Genomic DNA, 19,747 nt, shown 5'->3' with positions numbered 1-19,747 from the left:
CTTCTCCCCCGCCGGCCGCCCCGCTCCGGGGATGTCCTTGGCTACCCCGTCCCCGCCACGGTGCCAACCCCTCGCCCCCAAACCACCTCCACCTCCTGCCCGACCGGTTCCCGGCGGGCGCGCGGTGGCTCCGGCCGGTGTCCGGGAGGGAACCGGACTGGGGCTGGCGGGCTCTAGAGGGGGGACACGCCAACCGCCGAGCGAAAGCCACCTCCCGCCTGACTGCATCGGAGCGCGGCAGAGCCCCGGGGGACTCGCACCGGGGATGGAGTTGGCCTATTCAGGTTACAGAGACATGGCAGAGCGGAATTTGGCGCCGCGCCATCCCTTCTCCAGCCCCCCCCCTCCGCCCTCCTCTTCCACCCCCCGCTCCCCACCACCACCACCACCCTCCCCTGCAAATTCCACAGCCCAGCAGGAGAAGCCAGTGTAAGGGGACACCTGGGGGGGCGAGGAAGGGGGGAGAGGCTTGGGAGGGGGGCCTCGATTCCGACCACGGGGCCCCAATTTGGACCACGCGCCCCCGACTCAGACCACGCCGGCACCAGGGTGGGAAAGAGAGCGGGGCAGGATCCGTGCCCGCCACCCCGGGGGTTCGCTTCTGCTCTCCGTCACGCCAGGATAAATCTGGAGTGACTCCACCGCGCACTGTGGCACACAATGAGCTCACCCCGCTGCTTTTGGGGGGCTCTCCTGGCAGCCGCGGGCAGACGGGCTGGAGGCACGAGGCCACCTGGTCGTGGGCACGGCCACGTCGTCCCCCCAGCACATAAACAAGCGGGGACTCAGGTGTCTCCACCTGCGTCGGCCTTGGGGACACCAAACACAGAGAGTCTGGCGTCAGCGTGACCCTGTGGGGTGACTCCAGCCCCCGCCAAAGCCACCGCGGTCCCCCGTGGTCCCTGTCGCAAGCACCGAGGGGCCGCGCGCGGGGGGGGGTTAAATCAGCTGATCGATAAAAACAAATCAGAGGGGGGATGACAGGCACGGGAGTAACAACCGCTCGCCGAGCCCCGCACCACGGACCACGCAACTTCACCGACGGGGCTGGGGGAGCCTCCCGCACGCCCCTCGCCCCGCACCCTTCCGGGAGTGCCCCCCGCGGGGCAGCCCGCCGCTCCCCCAGCCAGCCTGCCGGGGGAAGGCGGTGGGATGCTGTGCCCCGGGGGGTCCCCACGTTCTCCGGGGAGCCCCCCTAGCCCCCCGCGCTGTTGACAGGCTCTGCCTTCTAGTGGCCGGAGCCGGCTCTGACAGCTGTCACTCACCGCTCGCACCCGGGGGGGCAGAGCCGGGGGGGTGTCCAGGGGGAGGCGGCCGAACTCGCGGAGATGGCAGCCCCCGCGCAATGGGGGGCTCGCCCCGGGCCCCCCGCGCCCGCACGCCCCTCCCCACCACAAGTGCCATTAAACTCCGGCAATTTGGCACCAACTCGCCGCGCAACTTCAGCGGAGGGGACGGCGCGGGGGGGGGGGACACACATACACGCGACACGCCGCCTCCTCCCCCCCCGCCCGCTCTGCCCAAAGGGGGTGTCCCGTGTGTCCTCCCCCCTCCCAGCCCCACACAAAGGCGGGGGTCCCCGGTACTCACCCGCCGGCTCCTGCGCTCCGCGCCCCTCGGAGCCCGCCCGCTTGGGGTGGCTCCTGCCGCCCGCCGGGGCTGCGTCCTGACCGGCCGCGGGGGTCCCGGAGCCCTCGGCACCGCTCGCCACCTTCAACGAGAGCATTTCCAGCGCCTCCTGCTCACATTCTCCCCAGGCAACTCCGCTCCTGCCAGCCCGCCCCCTCCTCCGTCCCCTGCCTGCTCTTTCCTCCTTCCCTCTCCCCCCCTCCACCCCTCTATTTTATTTTTTCCGGGATTTTCTCTCCCCTCTACCGCTTAGCTTATTTTTTTCCCCGTTTTTTCCTTCTTTTTTTTTCTCCCCCTTTTTTTCACCTTTTTTTCCCCTTTTTTTCCTCCTCTTTTTTCTCCCCCCCCCCTTCGCCTCTCACACACACACAAAAGGCAGCGGAGCGGGAGGCGGAGGGGAACCGACCTCCCCTCTGCGCCTCCGCCGCTCGCCGCCTGCGGAAAGCAAAGAAAGACACAGCGCAGCAGAGCCCTGGCTTGCCGCTGCCTCCCCCCTTCCTCCTCCTCCTCCTCCTCCTCCTCCTCCTCCTCCTCCCTCCTCCTCCTCCTCCTCCTCCTCCTCCTCCACCACCTCCTCCCTCTCTCTTGCCTTCTGCCGCTCCCGGCTTTGTGGGGGCTGGGATAAAAGGGGGGGAGCAGAGCCGGCGGCCAGGCGCGCCCAGCCCCTCGCTCCTCTCTCCGTGCGCGGCGGGGACCGCGGCTCCGCTTCGCTCCGCTGTCAGCGGCACGGCCAGCATCCGGCACCCCGGGGAGCCGTGCAGCACCGCCGGGGCATGCCGGGCCTTGTAGTCCTTCCTTTCCCCCCCTCTTTTTTTTCCCCTCCTTCCTCCCCCCCCCTTTTTTTCTCCTCCCAGTCGCTGCGAAGCGCGCAGGGAGGGGCGCGGATGGGCGCGCGGCCGTTGGGCGCCGCTTTGGGAGGGGGGGACACTTACAGAGAGGGGATACTTTGGGGGCGGGCACCCCGGGGGGAGGGTAACCCCCCCCGCTGCCCCCACTGCCCGAGGTCCCGGCGGGATGTGCGGGGCATTGCTGCCCTCTCCCGGGTTGCACCCGCACTGCGCACCCCCTCCTTAGGGATGCAGGATTTGGGGACTCACACCCCCAGCGCCCCGCAGGTCCCCTCCCCGCAGTCTGGGGTGCACTTCGTCACTGTCTCCAAGTCGGCACCCCTGCGCCCTCACACACCCCCATGGAGCCAAGTGTGCCCATGGAGCCAATCACATCCTTTTTTCCTCCCACCCCCCCCTCCACTTTTAACTCCTTTTTTTTTTTTCTGTCTCTCTCTTTTTCAATCAAAAGCTCTATCTGAGGCCTGGAAATATCCCTGCTGTTTGCTGACATCCTGCTCCTCCAATTTTTCTGTGTCCCCTCTTAGCCATGTGCCAAAGGGAGTGCCAGGAGGAAAGGTGGTGAACAAGGCCCCTCAGGACAGTGGTGGCAGAGCAGGGAGCTGCCCCCCAACTTCCTGAGCACCTCAGAACCTCCCTCCCCACAGCTCCATGGAGCATCTCCCCACCACCAAGTCGCTGTCGCTGTTAATGTTCCTGGAGCTGGGTAGACACAATACAATTAAAGTAGATAATACCAGTGATGTTTGTTATGACATCGTGTTTTTGTGAGTGAGGAGTGAAGGGTTAACTCCAGGGAATTGGGAATATTGCTTGGCTGCTAATAACACGTGAGTCATCAATGGAATAACACATGGGTGCAGGGAGAGACACAGCACCTGGCTTTACAATGGCCCTTTGCCTTGCCTCTGTGGGGCAGCTTGGGGTTTCATGTGTGGTTTTGGATCAACAGGCAGCAAGGAAGGAATCTCAACTGCAGATCACCCCAGCTTCACTGCTAACTGGGATGAACTGGTGAGCCGGGGTCATGCTGAGAGCTGTCTTCCAGCTGGGACCTATTGCAACTGGAGAGGTGTCAGATCCATCCTGTCCGTGCACCCCACCAGGATCAGCGGGGCTGGGTTGGGGACCGGCCGGACTCCGCACACCCTGGATCAGGTTGGGGAGCAAGGCTGCATTGCTCCTGGAAGCGGAGCAGAGTGGAGGCCTGGGCTCCAGCCCGGTCAGCAGAGGAATCTGCACACGCAGACAGGATCGCTGCAATTGCTGGTGGCTGAGTGAGCAACTTTGCAGGCTTCCTCATCCCCTTGCCCTGAATGTCAGCTTTGAATTTTCTTGCTATTTTTAGGGATGGTTCAAAAAAAAAAAAATACAAAAAACCACCGAGGAGTATCCCTCCCTTCTCGCTTTGCAGGGCTCTGTGCCCCATGAATATTGCAAGGCTGTGGATTACTGTACCTGTGCAGGGACAGGGGGAGAGGGACAGAGGGACAGGGCAGGGAAGAGAGAGAGGTTGTGCAAAAAACATGACATTGCAAGCAGAATGGGCTAGAATGTAAAAGATTTATTAATTTAATCCAAAGCATTAAAAGGTCATGTATTAATCAAAGAGATGCTTAAAACTGTCAAAGTCCTTTGTCAGGTTTGAAGTGCATCTCTATAGTTATCATAAAATATATATATCAGTCTGGCATGGAGCCCCAGGCAGGGCCGGAGGAGGATGGGGAGTTCAATGAGGAGCTTTGCGGTGGGATGGACACCCCCACCCGGCCCTGCCAGACTCCCGTGGGCGCCCAGCACCCCCACACTGAACCGGCTGCCTCGCAGGTCATCCCGCTTGTCCCCAGGCCTGGGTTTGTTCCCTCTCAAGTCAGGCTCGTGCCCTGCGGTGGTCTGGGGGTCTAGAGTCTGAGTTAGGGATAGAGGTGGATGCGGTGGGTTTGGGAGCGGGGTCCCCCACTTGTTCCCGTGGGGACAGGTGGCTCCAGCCACGGCAGCGGACATTGGGGCGGACGAGCCGTGCCCATGCCGCTCATGTCGCCGCTCCGCGAGCGCTCAGCCCCGCCGGGATTTCTTTCTCGTTGGGGAGGTGGGTGGCGGAGGCGGGTCCCCGGGGCCACGCGGGTCACCCGGGCACCCTGTCCCAGCCAAGTGCTGTGTCAGCAGCGTTGGCGTGGACTTACGCTACCATCTAGTGGCTGCTTTGCCACCGCTGTCCCCGCTCAGTCCGCGTCCCCGCAACCCGCCCCCTCCCCACCCCCGTGGAGCCACCGCCGTGCCCAGGACCAGGGTGGGCTGCCCGGCTCTGGCCCCGGAACGCGGGGACGGCTGGGCTGGGCTGGGGGGCGTGCTGGCAGCTGTCACCCCGAAAGCCACCAGCTCCCCGGCGTGGGAGCAGGGGGTCGGGAGGCACAGGGGGGCTGTGGGGGAGATCTGGGGGCACGGGGATAGAGGGGCGAGGAGACAGAGAAAGGTGTTTGATGCTTTGCTGGGATACAGGAGCTGCCGTTGTGGGGAGCGCAGTACAGAGACCCTGACTGGGGGGGGGGAGGTGTCCTGCCCCTCCAACGTCTGTGGAGAGTTGGGGCCAGGCAGGTTTCACCTCCATAAAGGCAGCTGCGGCCGAAGAGCCCAATTCATCCCCGAATTCCAGCTCCGGGCTGCCCCGGAGCAGCAGCAAAACCATTAACGGATTTCTCCCAATAAAACCATTTCCGAGCAGCCCCGTGGCCAGCAGAGCAAGGCTCCCGCTGTGCCCCCTCCCCATCGCCTATGTTTGCTCTGTCACCTGACCATTCCCACGCCCAGAAAACCTCCGTCCCCAAATCCCGCTGCTCCCCCGTGGCTGTCACAGATGCTGCTGTTGTCAGTGCACAGCTCTTCCCAATTATCTGTTGTTTTTCCGTGGAAAAAGGTGCCCCCTCACAGTGACTGGTGCTGAGCTGCTGGGTGTTTGCAGATAAATTCATCTGCGCCTCAGTTTCCCCTCTGGGGGGACAGTGCCTGCAGGCCTGGACCAGCAGGCTCAAGCCTGGTCAAGTCTAAACCCGCATTTTTGGCCATTTTCCACTGTTGTCTGGCCATTGCTGCCGCGGAGACGTGGCTCCGATCCACGACCCAGGAGCTCCGCGGGTTGTGCCAGTCCCTGGGGAGCGGGGGCCGGGGGGCACAGGCACAAACTCCCGTCCTGCTGTGGGGGGGGATGGCTCCCGCCCGGTGACGAGGGCCCCCAGCAGCATCTGGGGGCGAGGGGCCCCGGGGAGGGCGGCGATGCCGCGGGTGCCCCGTGCCAGGGTCTGCAGCGCCGGCCATCTGCAGCGTCCTCGCACCTGTGCCCCGGCACCGGGGGGCTCGCTGGCTGCAGACCCCCCTGCCGGGCTGCCAGAGCAGCCAGCCAGAGCCGGGCCACATGGGCTGGGCAGGGCGTGCGGGCAGGAGCGGGGCGAGCAGGGCTCGGCACGGTGGGGATGAGGGTCCTGCGGAGCATCGGGGAGCCCTGATGAGGCTGGATTAACCCTCGGGTGCAGGGCAGGGCAGGGCAAGTGGTGCTGAGCTGCTCTCTCTCCTCCCTGGTGCTGCAGGGACCAGCCAGCCAGGAGGGGAAGGGCCCAGAGCAGAGCCCCCAGCTCTGAGCTCTGCTCTTCCCTTCAAGGCCTCAGCGCAAGCTCTGACAGAAAAATTAGCCTGCAGCACCTTTGGAGGAGTCCTCACCTCTTTCCCCACCGCTCCACCGCTTCTGGGCCCAGGGTGGACCCCGTTGGGAGCTGCAGGAGCCCTGTGAAGGGTGATCCCGGGCTGGCTGTGCCCACCCACAGCCCTCCCTCCACCCCTGATCAATACCGCCCAGCATTAACATAAAATCGATGCCCCTCCCCTGCCCAGCCTGTGGTCACCCCGCAGCAAAATCCTTTCAGCATCTCCTACCCGTGCTGGGAGAGGGGGAGCACAGAGGGATGGGGACCAGGACAGGGATCCCCCCTTCAGCCCCTTCACACAGGTACCTGCAATCTCGGGCCCCACTCCCTGTCCCCAGGAGCTTTCACAGTCATGACAGCAGAATGGGGGACACACACTCTGGTGACACGGCCATCCTCGCACAGGGATTATGGCGACACAACCACGTGGAAAAGCACCTGCCAAATCCCCACCAGTCCTGACCCACTCCTGCCACTGGCACTGCTGGGGACAAGGGGCCTTGGCTGGGGACACGGAAGGGTGGCATCATTTCAAGTAGGGAGGTGGACAGAGGATGGTGGGATCAGCCCCTTTGAACGCATGAGGAGGCAGGAATGGGCAGGAAAGGGAGGGAACAGGGCCGGAATGGGCAGGAACAGGGATGGAGTTGGGGCAGGCATAGCTGCAGCTCAGCACACCAGGGCCCATCCAGAAGCACCTCTCAGTCTATTGCTCCCTGGATGGGGTTGGGGTCCCCATGGCCCCCCAGGCCAGCCCTGGTCTATGGAACCTCCAGCTGTGATTAAATGGAGATTTTAATTACTGGGGATGAATCACAAATGGACCCTGCCCAGCACCGGTGCCAGGGGATACAGACTGGGGACCCCAACCCCACTTTGTCTCAGTGTTGTGCCTGGGTTTGGACCGGGGTGTCCCCCTTGTCTGAAGGGCTTTTTGTCCCCCCCAAGCGCTGGAGAGGGACAGCATGTGTCCCCGTGGTTGTGGGGACAAGGGACACATTGTGTGGGTGAGAAGTGTGTGCCTCGCCCAGAGGGAGAGGGTGTTTGGGGCGCCGGGAGGGTGCCCGAGCCTGTGTGTGCCAAACATCAGGGGATGACAGCGACTGTGCCCTGGCCATGGGGTGCCCAGGCCGTGACCCTCAGGGTCCAGCCCCAGGCCGTGTCCCTCAGGGTCCAGCCCCAGGCCGGGGGTGGCCAGAGCCGATGGCCACAATCTGCCACCGGGGCTGTGTCTGGGGCTGCCGGGTGCCAACCACCTCCTCTCCTCAGCTGTCCCTGCCACACAATCTGCTCTGTCCCCCAGCCCCGGGCAGCCTGCCACCCTGCCTGGCTGGGGGCCTGGTCCTTCCCCAGGGATTTTTCCCTGGGATGGGGAAGCAGGGGCACATGCAGCCCTGCTCCACTCCACCACCATGTGCCCCGGGGATCCAAAGCCCTTGTAGGAGGTGGGGAAGCAGGAGCTGTGAAGATGCCTGGTGGTACCCAGGGATGGTGGCACGTTCCCAAGCCTCCTGGTATGTCCCCAAACACCTCAGCTTATCTCCTAAGCCCCTGGTATGTCCCCAAACCCACAGGCACTGGTCCCCGGGCCCCCTCCCCATATGCCCAGCATTTTCCCCATAGCCTGAGCCCTGCTGGCTGGGGTGGGGGCCAGTCCCTCCTTCCCATCAGTGCTGAGGAATTCATTACCGGCACAGCTGGGCCCTGCTGGGGAGGCCAAGCTACAAGGAAAATTAACCTCTTCCTCCCCAGCCTGCAAGCACAGCACGGGACCCCTCCCTGTCACAGCTGGCAGGAAGGGACAGTCTCCTCTTGGGGACTGCTGGGGGGCTGCGGGGTGCTCTGCATGGGGAAGCTTTGCAGACCCAAATGCTTCCCGACCCAGCATTTCCAGGCTTTTATTCGCAAGGGAAGTTGGTGTGTCCCCTACCCACATGGCCTTGGGGGCAGGGGGGACTTTCTCTCCTCACCCCCTTGGAGGAGGCCCCCAAACCTGTGCCTTGGGGCTGGAGGGAGTGAGGGGGCATCACTCAGTCCTGGCTTGGCTGAACTCGGAAGCCCCCCATTCCCCATGGGTGTTCCCACCCCAACTCCTGTAAGTCAGTGTGGTGCCCCCAGCTCTAACCAGCCCTCAGTGCTTCTGCCCATCTGGGGCAGCTCGTCTCTCCTGCGGGGCAGGGGCAGAAGGACCCGGGCTGTCCCTGCTTTGTTAGAAAGGTTTTATTTCTCCGTATTTACAGACTCCATAAAAACAAAAAATAAACAACAAGTCCCTCCCCTGCCCTTCCCTCCCCGCCACGGCACTGTCCGCCCACAGCCCTGCCCCAGGGGTGTGGGGGGGTTACTGGCCACGGAGCACAGGGCTGGGAGCCCACCCTAGCAGGGAGTGCCCGGAGGGGCAGCAGGCAGGGCGGCACCTCCTCGCCGGAGCCATTACAGCCACACTGACACACGCTCCCCCGGGCCCCGCTCAATTCCTGCTGCGGGGGGCTGCGCCACAACCTCCCCCAGCGCTGAGGGGCTGACCCCACCCCGGACCCTCGTCCTGCCCCCGCGGGGCAGGAGGGAACAGCCCTGGGGCAGAGCTGCCCGCACCCTGCCTGCGCCCCCCAGGACTCCCTGTGTCCCCCCCTCAGGACCCCCTGTCCCCCCAGTGCAAGCAGAGGTGGGTGTATGGCTTTCAGGACTTGGCTCTACTGTAAAGCAGAGGAGAAAAGGCAGGGGACAAGGGGGTCCCCCAAATACTGGGATCCCTTGGTGGGGGTGATGGCTGCTTGGGGGAGGCATATAAAATCTTATAAATTAAAGGAGATATAAAGGGAGGGAGGGTTGAGATTACCTTCCACAGTTCAGTGCCAGGATTCTGGGGGGGCTGAACCCCACCCAGCTGTGCTGCCAGAAGAGATTGGGGCTGGCATGGGGAGCTGCCCCCAAGCGCTCTGCTGCTGTGGGTCTGGGGGTGTCTGTGGGGCTCAGGGGGCTTCCCCACAGTCCCCCCTGCAGCCAAACCTCTACTCAGGTTCAAAGCTGCGTGTGAAGGCAGTGTAGAGAGTGGGGGAAGGGGTGGGCGGGGGCGCACAGTTTTGTCTCCTCTGTGACTCCAGCATCCTTGTGCAAAGCCCTGTGTCCTCCCTGGGCACCTTGCGCATCCCCCAAAAGGCATTTGCGGGGGGCACAGCAAAAGGAAGCAACCACCTCCAAAGAAAAAAGGAGATTCACCCCAAAGCCGCCCCAGAGCTTCCTGGGGGTGCCAGCACCGGGTCACTGGTTGTCCCCAGGCTGGTACTGGGGCTCGGTGGCGGTGAAATAGTCCTCGAGGAAGGACTGGAGGTACTCGAAGGTGGGGCGTTCCTCGGGTTCCCTCTTCCAGCACTGCACCATCACCTCATGCAGGGACGGGGGGCAGCTCCCCGGGCACTGCATGCGGTACCCCCGCTCCACCTGCTCCAGCACCTCTCGGTTGTTCATCCCTGCGTGACAAGGACCCCCCCTCAGCGACAGCACCCCCATGGGAGGAGGAAACTGCAGCACACAGTGGCATTGCCCTGTGGTTTGGGTAGGAGCCCAGTTGAGCATTGGTCTCTCCGATGGGGAGACTGAGGCATGGGAGGAGCCTTGCCGAGGAGGGTCAGCCCCTGTCTGTGCCCTGCCCAGCCCACCCCAGGGGTGCCCCTGCCCCAGTGGGCCATACCTGGGTAGGGCACCCGGCCTTTGGTCACCAGCTCAGTCAGGAGGATGCCAAAGGACCAGACATCTGACTTTATGGTGAACCTCCCAAAAAGCGCAGCCTCTGGAGCCGTCCACTTGATGGGGAACTTGGCACCTGCAAGGGGAGATGGGTGGGCCATGGCTGGGGCTGCACATACACCTAGGGTACCCCGCACCTGGGGCACCCACATCTGGGGACACCCCACACCTGAGACATCCCGCACCAAAGGCACTGTCACCTGAAGTGCCCTGTACTGAGGGTGTCCAGCACCCAGGGTACCCTGAACGGGGGGCAGCCTGCACTGGGGGGACCCAGCACCCATGAAACCCTGTACCTGAGCTCACACATGGGACCCCCAGCACTCCAGGCACCCTGCACTGGGGTTATGCTGCACCTGGGGTACTCGTCACTTGGGGCATCCATCAATCAAAATACCCATGTCCTGGGGCACCTATCCTCTGGGCATCCATACCCTGGGGTGATCCAAGGTATCCATCACCTAAAGTACCCCCAAATTCGGGGTGTCCATCACCCAGGATACCCATTCCCTGGCACGCCATAATTTGGGGCATCCGCCGCCCAGGTCACTCAGCCCGGGGAATGAGAGTGTCCAGGCTAAGGGACACAACAGGGAGCACCCTGTGGGGGTGCCCACCCTGCCGTGCCGTGTACTCATCGTCCTCGATGAGGCGAGCGAGGCCAAAGTCAGCGATCTTGCACACGAGGTTGTCTCCCACCAGGATGTTGGCAGCACGGAGATCCCGGTGGATGTAGTTCATCCGCTCGATGTACGCCATGCCCGCCGCAATCTGAGGGGGACGAGGCAGTGAAGACCCCCCCCCACACCCCTGGGGGTGCACTCCCACCCTGTACAGCCCCCCCAGTACCTGGGCAGCCATGTCCACCAGCTGGGGCAGCTTCAGGTAGCGACCGTCCCCATCCTTCAGGAAATCCAACAAGCTGCCTGCAGGCAGAAGGAGTCCCCATCAAAGACCGCCCAAACCCAAGGGTGCCCACCCCGTGAGCCCCCCTGCCCTGGCACCATGCCCAAGCAGGTGCCCCTTGCTCACCCTGGCTCATGAACTCAGTGACAATGTAGATGGGCTCCTCCGACACCACGGCGTAGAGCTGCACCAGCTTGTCGTGCCGCAGCCGCTTCATGATCTGAGCCTCCTCCAGGAAGGCCTCAGGTGACATGGTCCCTGGCTTCAGCGTCTTCACCGCCACCTTCGTGGTGCCATTCCATGTGCCTGGGTTGGGGACACAGAGTCACCACGAGCCCAGGGGACAGCCAGCCCAGGATAGAGGGGTGTGTGGATGGAGGGGTGTGTGGGCGCATGATTCGTGCTTGTGTGGATGGATGGATGGATGGATGGATGGATGGATGGATGGATGGATGGAGGAATGGATGGGCAAGGAATCAGGGCAGGGCAAGGAAGGGACCCCTTGGCAGGAACTGTGATCCCACTGCATCCCACCCAGGGCAAGGAGTTCCCCTCACCCCAATACCAACCTCACCCCATTCCCAAACCCTTCATGGATTCTGTGCCAAGTTTCCATCTCCCCCACACAAGTGGGCACCACCTGTCACCCTGTGATGCTCCCTGCCAGGTCAGAACAAGACTTCTCCTCCCCCCTGTGCTCGCCCACCCCGGCTGGCTGGGCCAGCCTTACCCATCCACACGTCTCCGAAACATCCCATGCCAAGTTTCTTGTCGAGGGTGATGGATTCCCGTGCTATCTCCCAGGCGTCCTTAGCTAATCCCAGGGTCTGGGGCTTCATAGCAGGGCACGGGAGGGTGAGCAGATGGCACAACCCGTCGTTGTACTCTGCAGGGGATGGGGGACAGGCAGGGAGGAGGAGGGAGGGGATGTGATGGGATGAAGGCAGCATGCACGAGTGGAGCAAGCACGGGATGCCAGAGGAAGAGGATGACGAAGGTGGGACCCCCTGGCCTGGTCTTGTGGTCCCATCTGTAGTGGGGGTCTGCTTGCCCATGCAGAGGTGACATGGGGCGTCTTGGGGTACCCGTTGTGAGCCCAGAGCGGGACATGGGATAATTCCTCATGCCAACAAATCGGTGTCGCTCAGCCTGTCCTGGCAGGCATGAGCTTTTCCCAGTGGGGTGCCAGGCCTGGGGGTACCCCCATGTCTCCCCTGCCTCTGGCCCTGGCTTGCCCACCAGGCCCTACCCATCCAGACTTCCCCAAACTGCCCATTTCCCAGCTTCTTGAGGAGCTGGAGAGACTCGCGGGGGATCTCCCACACGTCTTTGGTTTTGACTGAGAGGTCGGCCAGTTTGGGGGTTCCCTTGTGGCACGGCACAGCCAGGCGGCAGCACAGCCCGGCTGCCCGCTCTGCACACGGGGGCAGGGGGACAGCAGTCAAGGTGGGCACAGACCCCACCAGCCCTTCGCTCCCCTCCCACCACCCCAGGCATCACCAAGGCTCCTGTATCACCCAGTCACCCCCAACACACAAACGCACCCACCTCCACCTGCCCCAGGGGCAGCTCCCCCCTCCCCCCGGCTGGGCGGGACCCCCAGTCCCCCCAGCTGCACCCGGGGAGTGGGTGATGCCCACCCACCGAGACAATGGGAACTCCCTGTGCCCTGGACATGGAAAAGGGGAGACTCTCAGGGAGTCTCCGAGTGCCAGCCACAGAACAGCCCCCTCCTTCCCCAGCTCAACCCTGTCAGCCCAGTCTCTTACCAAACGGTCTTCTGAGATTTCCCTACCCCTCTTACTGCCCCCCCTGTGCTTCTCACCCCACCCTACCTATATAGTGCTGGACCAGCTGCTGGACGGTGTTGAACTGGGCGCGGGTGGTGATGTAGTACCCCCCGCTGTCCAGCTTCCGAATCTTATAGTGCTTCACGTGGTCGCCCTTGGCCTCATCCCAGTCCCGGATGGAGAGGGAGTAGGCACCTACGTGGGGACACTGGTCAGGGGGGGATGTGGGGCACGACCCCTGGGGTCCCCACCCCTGTCCCTGTACCTTTCGTCGTCTCGCTCTCGCGGATGAGGAAGGTGCCTCTGCAGTTGCCGTGGCACAGGAGCTGCCGCTCCGCATCCTTGCGCCCGATCTTCCCAAAGTACCACCTGCCACGGTGATGGGCTCAGCGCCAGGCAGGCACCGCTGGGGGACCACGGAACCCCCGTGCCAGCACTGCGGCACTGCCGGGGCTCGCAGGGACACCTGGGCCTGAGGCAGGTGGGGCTGGGGCTTGTCTCCATCCCCTTTTCCCCGCTACTCACTCTTCTGCCTGGATGGAGTCCACAGGGGCCACGTAGTTGCTGGGGATGTAGCCCGTGGCACCCGAGCTCAGTGACCTGGCCTCCCACCAGTCCCCCTCCCTGGGCAGAGAAACAGAGAACGTGAAGGAGGAGGGACAGCAGGACACACCCGCCCACCGTGTGCCTCCTCAGCCCGCACACAGCGCGGCCCGACCCCGCTCTCCCTCACCCATCTCTGCTGAGACCGCTCAACTCACGACACATGGCCCTGGTGCTGGGCGATGGAGCCCAGGCAGAGCCTGGGTGCCCAGCCTGGGTCCTGCGGGGGACACCCACGGCACAAAGGCGCCTCCCCGGGGTGGTGCGTGGGTGCTGGGGGTGGCAGGAGGCCCCGGGGGGGGTGGCTCACGTGTTGTTGATGATGTGGAATTTCTCCCCTTTCTGGAATGTCAAGTCATCCTCTGTCCTGGCCTCATAGTCGTACAGGGCGATGAAGAGCGTCACCCCGCCACCTGTGGCACACGGAGGGGACCACACAGAGGATCACCGCGGTGACCCCAGGGTTCGCAGCCCAGGGGTGCAGGTGAACACCCCTCGCCATCGTCCAGCCACCTGCTGACCTGTGATGCCCCCGCTCCACGTCTGCAGCACGCTGGAGGGGAAGCCCCCCGGCTCTGCAAAGGATGGCGCCAAGGGCACCGCTGGCCCCTGGAAGTTGTTGAAGTCGGGGATGCGGGTGAAGATGGCCCCTGGCTGGGTGGGGTCGGGGTCGTACTGGGAGGCAGGGGGCTGGAGGGAGCCCCCCTCGCCCCCTGCCTGCCCTTTGCCAGCCCCCTTCTCCTTGCAGGGCACACAGCCCATCCTGGGCACCGCCTGTGGGACAGAGGGTCCGTGAGCCCCGCGCCCCCCGGCAGGGCACGCGAGTGCGCACGCATGGGGAGAGGCCCTGGGGTGCACCCTGCCACCCCCCAGCTCAGCACACGGGACAGCAGGGGGACACTGCCGTCCCCACGGGCACTGCCAGTGGCACTGCTGCAAGGAGGGCTGTGCTGCCCGGGGAACCCCACGGCCCCCTGGCACCCGTGGGTGCTCCACAGCAGCTCCACTCACTGCGGTGGCTCCTCTGGTCACTTCAGCTGCTCCATGTCACTTCACGGAGGAGAAGAGTCACCTGTGGACAGCAGGGAGGGCATCAGGCAGGGGGAAACACCCTTGCATGGGTTGAAACACTCTTGCCACGGGCTGTAACACCCCTCCATGGGGTAAAATACCCCTGTACAGGCTGCAACACCTCTCCATGGACTGAAATACCCCTTCCAGGGCTGAAACACCCCTGCACATGCTGAAACACTTCTGCCAAGGGCTAAAATACTCCTAAATAAATTGAAACACCCCATAACAGGATGCAACACCCCTGCCATGGGCTATAACACCTCTACACGGGCTGCAACACCAACGACATGGACTGCAACACCACTTGCATCGGCTGCAACACCCCTGCACAAGTTACAACACCCCTGCACAGAGTGAAGCACCCATGCACAGGCTGTAATACCCCTGCAGGAGCCATAACACCCCTGCATGGGCTACAGCATCCCTCCACAGGCTGCAACCCCCTCATTTAGTGTGAGCCAAAATGATCTGCGTGGTCTGCAGCACCCCCACGAAGCTGCAACACTCCTCCGAGGGTTGCAACACCCCAGTGTGGGCTGAAACCACATCCTCAAGTGGGTTTTTCTCTCACTGTGTCCTCACCACGCTGCTCACGTCCTCTCAGGGCATCTGCGTCCCCGAGGCTGAAGGGGAGCCAGACCTAGTGAGAAGGAGCCCCCAAAGTGTCCCCATCCCCACACACTCTGCTTGGCAGGGAGTGGGTGTTTTGGGGACGAAGGGCCCTGCTCACATCACTGTGGTCAGCAACAGGCTCTTCCGGCCGCGTGTGGCAAGGAGGTGTCACAGAGGAGGAGGAGGAGGAGGAAATCGGACCTCTCCTGTCATGGCTGTGAGGAGACGTCCATCCCCAGCCCTGTCACTGCCCTGGCTGCTGAGCACCTGCCCACACCAGTCTGCCCAGTTTGCACTGGGCAGAGCACTCCAGTCTGCAATATGCCAGGGGTCACTCTGTCTCCAGCTGAGAGCAGAGGGAAGCAGCAGGAAGGTGTCCTGTCTTCTGCACTCCAGTGAGCAGGAGGAGACAAAGGTTTAGGGTGGAAGAGATGTTTCAGGCAGGTTTTCCCAATCATCGTAATTGATTCCCTTTGCTCTCTCTCAGTAGGGGTGGAAAGAGCCCAGCTCTCCCCTTTCATCTCTGCTTTCCACACTGGTGGTGTGGCAAGGCCGCAGCCATTGCCGACGGGGCAGCGTTGCCAAATCTGAGGAAACTCAGCTGGTTGGGGATTTTATTCCTGATGATGTACAGTGGCTATTTAAACTGATGAGCAACCATGGCTCTCATAAACCCTGTCCCCCCTGGGTGGGAATCACCCACCCACCACATTCAGAAACTTCCATTTTGCTGAACTGGTGTGGCAGTGGAGCTGCCACAGCTGCCAGCAGGGATGGGGATGGCGAGGAGAATTTTCCAGGCAGGTGCAACCCCCCAGTATCACAGCATCAAGGGTTTAGGTGCTGTGCAGCAGCACTGCACCCAGCCTTCCCCTTCCCTGTGCACCCAAGAGCCCCCTGAGCTCATCCCTGGGTGTCCCAGAGGCATCCCCTCCCACTGTCCATGGGAAGGGGATGCAGCTGGCGCCGTGTCCGATGGTTGCACGCTGGTGTCTGGCTCCAGCTTTCCCAAAAAGGAGCTGCTTGGAGCTGGGGAGCAGATGGCAACTGAGCCCTTCCCGCCCCAGCTCCCCCGGCACCAGTCCCGGACGAGCTGCCAGGTCCCGCCCTGTGCTGAGACCCGGCCAATTCATCACCCCTGTCCTGCCCGGCATGGCTGGGCATGGAGCAGCCACATCCCTGACTGCCCATCCATCTGCTCCCCCGGGCCCTGGGACACCGGGCAGCTCGGCCCCATCCCCAGCTCCTATTCAGGGCACAATATCCCTTGCACACCCAGTTGTCACCCCACAGGACACCTGCAGTGCTGAGGTTCCCCTGAGATCACCTCCATCCCCTGCCTCCACTCCCCTCATGGGAATAATAACAGTGGAGAACTCAGGCTGGGCGGATGCAGCCACGTGGAGCCATATGAGGGTGCTGGGAATGTCACACCCCGTGCCGTGGGAACAAGCCACGGTGGCATTTGCCAGGCTGAGGGGACCACAACCCCCCTGGGCAGGAGGTGGCTGCCAGAGGAACTCACACAGCAGCTATGCACTGGGAAGAGGAAGCAGCAGGAGCATGGTGTGGGGTAGGGGGGAGGAAGAGGATGGTGCTGTGGCTGTCGAGGGGCCACAGGACTGGCAGGACCTCACACCCTGGGGATGGTGGCAGCTGGGGGGGTCAGGCGGGGATGACAGCAGGGCTGCAGCTCCCTGGGTATCCTGGATGCTCCCATGCCTTGTCCCTCACTGTCACCCTGCATTGCTCTGCGGTGACCTGGCTCCCGCTCCCTGGGAAGAGGAACTGAGAGGGCTGCACAGCCCAGCCTGGTGCTGCCAAGGTTCCTCTGTCACCCTGCAGCTCTGGAGCTCCCTAGTCCCAGCAGGAAAGCTTAGGCTTCAGGTAGCTGCAGCACAGAAGGGGAAGGTGGCTCATTAGGACTCTGGAGCTGTGTCCCCATCCCATGTCCAGAACCCCACAGACCCGGGGAGGGGACAAGAGGCCACATCTGCAGATGGTGGCATGTCTCTGCCCCTTCCCTGCTGCCCCTAGCCCCAAGTCCACCCAGATGATACCTGGAGATGGAGCCCTGCTCCAGCTCCAGTCCTCCCAGTTCACCCAGCGCCTGGCGAGTCCCCTGTGGCTCCCAGTGGGAGCAGATACCTCCAGAACAAGGGGTGCAAGGAGGGATGACACCCCATGCCCTGCACGCCCACGAGCAGGGCAATTGTCTGGGATGAAAAATGAAGGACTTGCCAACCCCCAAAAGGGATCTTCTCCACCAGCCCACTGGTCAGCCACCAGACCCATGCCAGAGGGGTCCCCTTGCCCCCCTCCCTGGCAGAAGATGCTCAGTAGAGAAGGAGGCCCCCTTCCCAGCCTTCCAGCCCCATCGCTGGCTGGGAAAGCAGGATTTCCGCTGGAAGAAGAGCAATTCCCGGATCCAAGGGGCTGCAGGGGCGGAGGGAGGGAGCCAGCCAGGGCTCCAAATACAATGTCCCGGGAGGAGCGGGGTGGGGAGGGAATTGTGCAGGGCAGGAAGCAGCGAGTTCCTGTCCCTCCTTGGGACACACCAAGGATCAGGGACGAAGCAGAGCTGCAGGGAGCGGGGGGAGCATCCGCTCCGGCCCGGGCCTGAGCCCCCTACAGCTCCCCCGGCCCCGGCCCCGGAGAGCTCGGCCTCCAGCATCGCCCCGGGGCGCTGGCCGGGCTGGCACCCCGTGGGCACCGGCAGGGACGCAGGGCAGAGGTGTGTGTGTCCCCCCAGGGCGCCGTGTCCCGTCCCCTCCCCAGCGTGCGGGTCCGGCACGGGTGAGGGCACCATGTGCTCCGCAGGCTCCCCGACGTGGTGTCACCACCGGTTAGTGCCGGGATGGCGAGCTGTAGCTCGTGGGTGCCCCCAGATCTTCACACGCACACACCGCAGCCCCTCGCTGACCTGCTGCCCCCCCAGGACGGCGAGGACGGGGGTCTCCTCTCACCCTCAGGCACTTCCCAGGGAAGCAGCGAGGGCACAGTGAGGGCAGGCCCCCCAACAGACCCCACCAGCGTCACGGGACCCTCCGTCCCCACAGATCAGTGCCTGTCCCACCCGGCAGCCAGAGCCACCCCACACGTGGAGGGGGCATCTCTCAGCAGAACACGGCAAGGGGATTAACAGACCCGCCCGCTCCTACAGGGGTGAGCCCCCCACCCCCCTGCTCCACACACCTCGCACGTACCTCCTACCGTCAGCCCTCCTGCTCCGCCCGGCATGGACCCCCCGCTCCCACGGGGCTCCCGACGGGACCACCGGCTGGGCAACCACGGCAGCCCCCGCCTCGCCCAGCGCTGGGGGTGCGGGGGCGGCAGGCGTGGGAGAGCGGGAGCGCCCGGCCGTGAGCTTCCCCTGTCTCTTCGGCGGCTCTGGCAGCCGAGCAAGAGCTTCCCCTCCCCTCGCCCCCCCTTCCTCCCCGCGCTCGCAGCAATGGTTCATTGTACCAGCCAGCCCAGCCGGCTGCTGGATCACCCTCCGGATCATCTCCCGGATCACCCTGCGGATCATCACCTGGATCACCCTCCGGATCATCACCTGGATCACCCCCCGCATCACCCCCCGCATCACCTCGGCACGCTCGCCAGGGAGCACAGCCTGCCCGTGGAGGTGGTACAGCGGGGAACAGGCATCAGAGGGTCTCTGGGGTCTCTGGTCCCCAGCAGCACAAGGAGACACTGGCGTGGATTCCCGGGCTCTGCCTGCTGGGATTTACGGGGCAGTGTGCGGCCCCAGCCTGTGCCGCGGTGGGGGCTGCCCGTCCCCGTCCCCAAAGCCTGGCACTGCCTCCCTGAGCCCCCCGAAGGGGCGTCCCCGGGCAGGGGACAGCAAAGGGACACCAAACTGCGCACAGAGCGCTGTGGCCTTGCAAGGGACAGGAACAAGGTGCCCGTGTGGTGGCAGGGCACACCCAGCAGCCACCCGTTCTGCTGGCACGGCTCTCAGGGGCAGAGCAGATCCATGGAGGGGCAGCGAACGGCCCCCATGCCGGGGGAAAGGCAGGTCGCTCTGGGTTGTGTTCTAGGGGTGTCCCACGTGTCCCCCCAAGACGGAGTGCAGCTCTTACGTGGCCCAAGCCAGTCCTGTGTCCATGGATTGCCCACTAGACGTCGGACTCCTCATTTACGCCTTGTCCCCATAAAGATTTGGCATTGGTCACACCAAGCCACAAACTTGAGTGAGCTCTGGGATTGGGATAAACCACCCAGAGCCCTGTCTGAGTGCCCCTGCGCCCTGTCTGAACCCCAGCATCCTGTGTGATCCTCCCTGCACCCTGTCTTAGCTCCCCTGCACCCTCTCAGAGCTTCCCAGCACTGTCTGAGGCTCTCCTGCATCATCTCTGGGCCCTCCTGGAGCTGGCTCTGCCCCAGCTCTGCCACACTGTCCTCTCACACAGCTGGGCTAGAGTGAGATCCTTCCCATCTCTCCAGAGCCTTCCTCTTCCTCCTCCTCCTCGCCCTGCACTTAACCCTCACGAGGTGACCGCTTTCCTCTGTGACAGCGAGTCCGGCTTCAATGTTTCCTTCAATGTTCTCACGGGGGCGTGAGGCTCACACCGGGCTGGGGACCTGCTCCCCAGACTGATGTCACCCTTAACTTGTCACCTCTGACTCATCCTAAGAGGGAAGGAGGCCTGGTGGACCCCAGCTTGGGGGGTGTCCCCCAGACCCATGCAGTGCCCCCACCCGAACGCTGCCTGAGGCATTTTGGGGCTCATCCCGCACCTCTCATCCCCCGCAGCGCCGGGCGTTGCTCCATCTCCCTCCACGGGGCCCTGCCGGGACACGCTCCCCGCCGAGCACCCCGGGGTGCCCGTCCCCCCGC

The 19,747-nt window shown here is 63.7% G+C and overlaps 2 protein-coding genes across 8 annotated transcripts in view; both read right to left on the bottom strand.

The window, feature by feature from the left end:
• AHDC1 (AT-hook DNA binding motif containing 1) overlaps nucleotides 1-2,403 on the bottom strand; it is a 48,840-nt gene extending 46,437 nt beyond the window's left edge. The window contains exons 1-2 of one of the 5 annotated variants that reach the window (XM_066204700.1): nucleotides 2,219-2,403; nucleotides 1,591-1,711 (exon numbers count right to left, since the gene is read on the bottom strand). In XM_066204700.1, the coding sequence (XP_066060797.1) occupies nucleotides 1,591-1,711; nucleotides 2,219-2,366 (269 nt within the window). In that variant the 5' untranslated portion in view covers nucleotides 2,367-2,403. The other 4 variants (XM_066204702.1, XM_066204704.1, XM_066204703.1 and 1 more) reach the window with 4 other exon arrangements.
• Nucleotides 2,404-8,386: 5,983 nt separating this feature from the next.
• FGR (FGR proto-oncogene, Src family tyrosine kinase) lies at nucleotides 8,387-18,293 on the bottom strand. Of its 3 annotated transcripts, XM_066204258.1 has the most exons (14): nucleotides 18,111-18,293; nucleotides 14,230-14,290; nucleotides 13,740-13,992; nucleotides 13,529-13,631; nucleotides 13,141-13,239; nucleotides 12,881-12,984; nucleotides 12,661-12,810; nucleotides 12,075-12,239; nucleotides 11,556-11,711; nucleotides 10,952-11,131; nucleotides 10,769-10,845; nucleotides 10,537-10,690; nucleotides 9,864-9,995; nucleotides 8,387-9,642 (listed from the first exon to the last, which is right to left on the bottom strand). In XM_066204258.1, the coding sequence occupies exons 3-14, from the start codon at nucleotides 13,978-13,980 to the stop codon at nucleotides 9,434-9,436; spliced, it is 1,770 nt and encodes a 589-aa protein (XP_066060355.1). In that variant the 5' UTR covers nucleotides 13,981-13,992; nucleotides 14,230-14,290; nucleotides 18,111-18,293; the 3' UTR covers nucleotides 8,387-9,433. The 3 variants fall into 3 exon arrangements, with proteins under 3 accessions (XP_066060355.1, XP_066060353.1, XP_066060354.1); XM_066204256.1 differs by lacking the exon at nucleotides 11,556-11,711; XM_066204257.1 differs by lacking the exon at nucleotides 12,075-12,239.
• Nucleotides 18,294-19,747: the final 1,454 nt, after the last annotated feature.

Source organism: Chamaea fasciata, unplaced genomic scaffold (assembly GCF_029207755.1).
Source record: "Chamaea fasciata isolate MVZ Bird 193981 ecotype frontalis unplaced genomic scaffold, bChaFas1.0.hap1 SCAF_26, whole genome shotgun sequence".
NCBI lineage: Eukaryota > Metazoa > Chordata > Aves > Passeriformes > Sylviidae > Chamaea > Chamaea fasciata.
Note: the sequence above shows the minus strand (reverse complement) of the source record. Positions and strands in the feature narration are given on the sequence as shown.

Coding starts and splice junctions, on each gene's coding strand:
- FGR (XM_066204258.1), bottom strand. CDS start 13,980: ATGGGCTGTGTGCCCTGCAAGGAGAAGGGGGCTGGCAAAGGGCAGGCA. Junction 9,996..10,536: donor TGAGTACACGGCACGGCAGG/GTGGGCACCCCC, acceptor CTCCCCTTGCAG/GTGCCAAGTTCCCCATCAAG. Junction 9,643..9,863: donor AGGCCGGGTGCCCTACCCAG/GTATGGCCCACT, acceptor CTTGTCACGCAG/GGATGAACAACCGAGAGGTG.